Source organism: Brassica oleracea, chromosome C5 (assembly GCF_000695525.1).
Source record: "Brassica oleracea var. oleracea cultivar TO1000 chromosome C5, BOL, whole genome shotgun sequence".
Lineage (NCBI taxonomy): Eukaryota > Viridiplantae > Streptophyta > Magnoliopsida > Brassicales > Brassicaceae > Brassica > Brassica oleracea.
The window spans coordinates 40,464,492-40,465,600 of NC_027752.1; the positions used below are offsets into that span (position 1 = coordinate 40,464,492).

Genomic DNA, 1,109 nt, shown 5'->3' on the forward strand with positions numbered 1-1,109 from the left:
CAACTCTAAGAACGATCTAAATAACAAAGAACGAAGAAACTTTTCGATATTAATCACGATCTAAATAACAACTCTAACAATGATCTAAATAACAACGAAGCTAAAAACTATGTTGGCTGAAAATCAAATACCTGCTCCTCAATTAAAAGCATCTCAAGGCCAATAAGAGTCTTCTTTAGAGGGTTCCAAGCCTCCCATAAATGAATCAACCGGAAACGCAGCTGGGTTTCGTGGGGACCCGGTGTGACATCGCGGAAAAGCATGATTTTTTCATCGTGATCGGAGGTAACAGGGGATTTTCCATTCGGTTTGATCGCCATAGATTAAGGAGAGAAGTTCGAGGTTTGGTTTCCACTCAAAAGAGATGAACAATATAAAAAGGAGCAGGAAAAGAGCAAACCAAAACGAACTCATAAAGGAGAAATTGATGGATGGAGATGTTGTGGGGTATTGATTGTAGAGATGTGGATCGAGAGATCTGTTACGATGAAGAACAAAGGGGGAAGACGAAGAGATGGAGGCGCAAAGCATCGGGGTTTCCGTCTCGCGTTGTTTTTTTTTTTAATATACCGATAGAGACCAAACCCAATAAACCAAAACGAATCCCAAACAAAATCTTATGAGATCCACCGTGTATAATTGGTCTCGCAATTGGTTGTTTATAATCAAACCGATAAAGACGCGACCCAGAAAATCAAAACGAACGCCTCAGTAATCCTACGTGTATTATTCAAATGTTTTGATTGGGCAATTAAATCTGTCGACGTGGACATGTTAAAAACACTCCATATCGTGCTTTTAGTATAGGATAGATGATATACATTTGTGCATGTCACACATAAACGATAAATGTCGTGATATTCAATCTACATATCAGAATACTAAAAGGAGAATAAGGTGAATGGTGAGAGTATCCACGTCAGTTAAAAAAATCAGCCTATCAGAAGGCTTTGTTTCGCCATGTCATGTAAGATTCAGTCGACTAAGTTTGGTCATGGGTCATCCGTGTGTTCTTAAAAAAATTCACTATGACTCATATCAAGCCCATATCTCTTCGTCTAGCGTTAACCTAATTTTCTCCAAAGCAATTGATCGCCCCCACCCCCACC

General features: G+C 39.3%; 1 protein-coding gene across 1 annotated transcript in view; it reads right to left on the reverse strand.

Annotated features, from left to right (window-relative positions):
• LOC106292309 overlaps nucleotides 1-320 on the reverse strand; it is a 1,525-nt gene extending 1,205 nt beyond the window's left edge. Inside the window, exon 1 of the mRNA XM_013727908.1 lies at nucleotides 132-320. Within this exon, the coding sequence (XP_013583362.1) occupies nucleotides 132-320 (189 nt within the window). The remainder of the gene's footprint in view (nucleotides 1-131) is intronic.
• Between the last annotated feature and the right edge of the window lie 789 nt (nucleotides 321-1,109).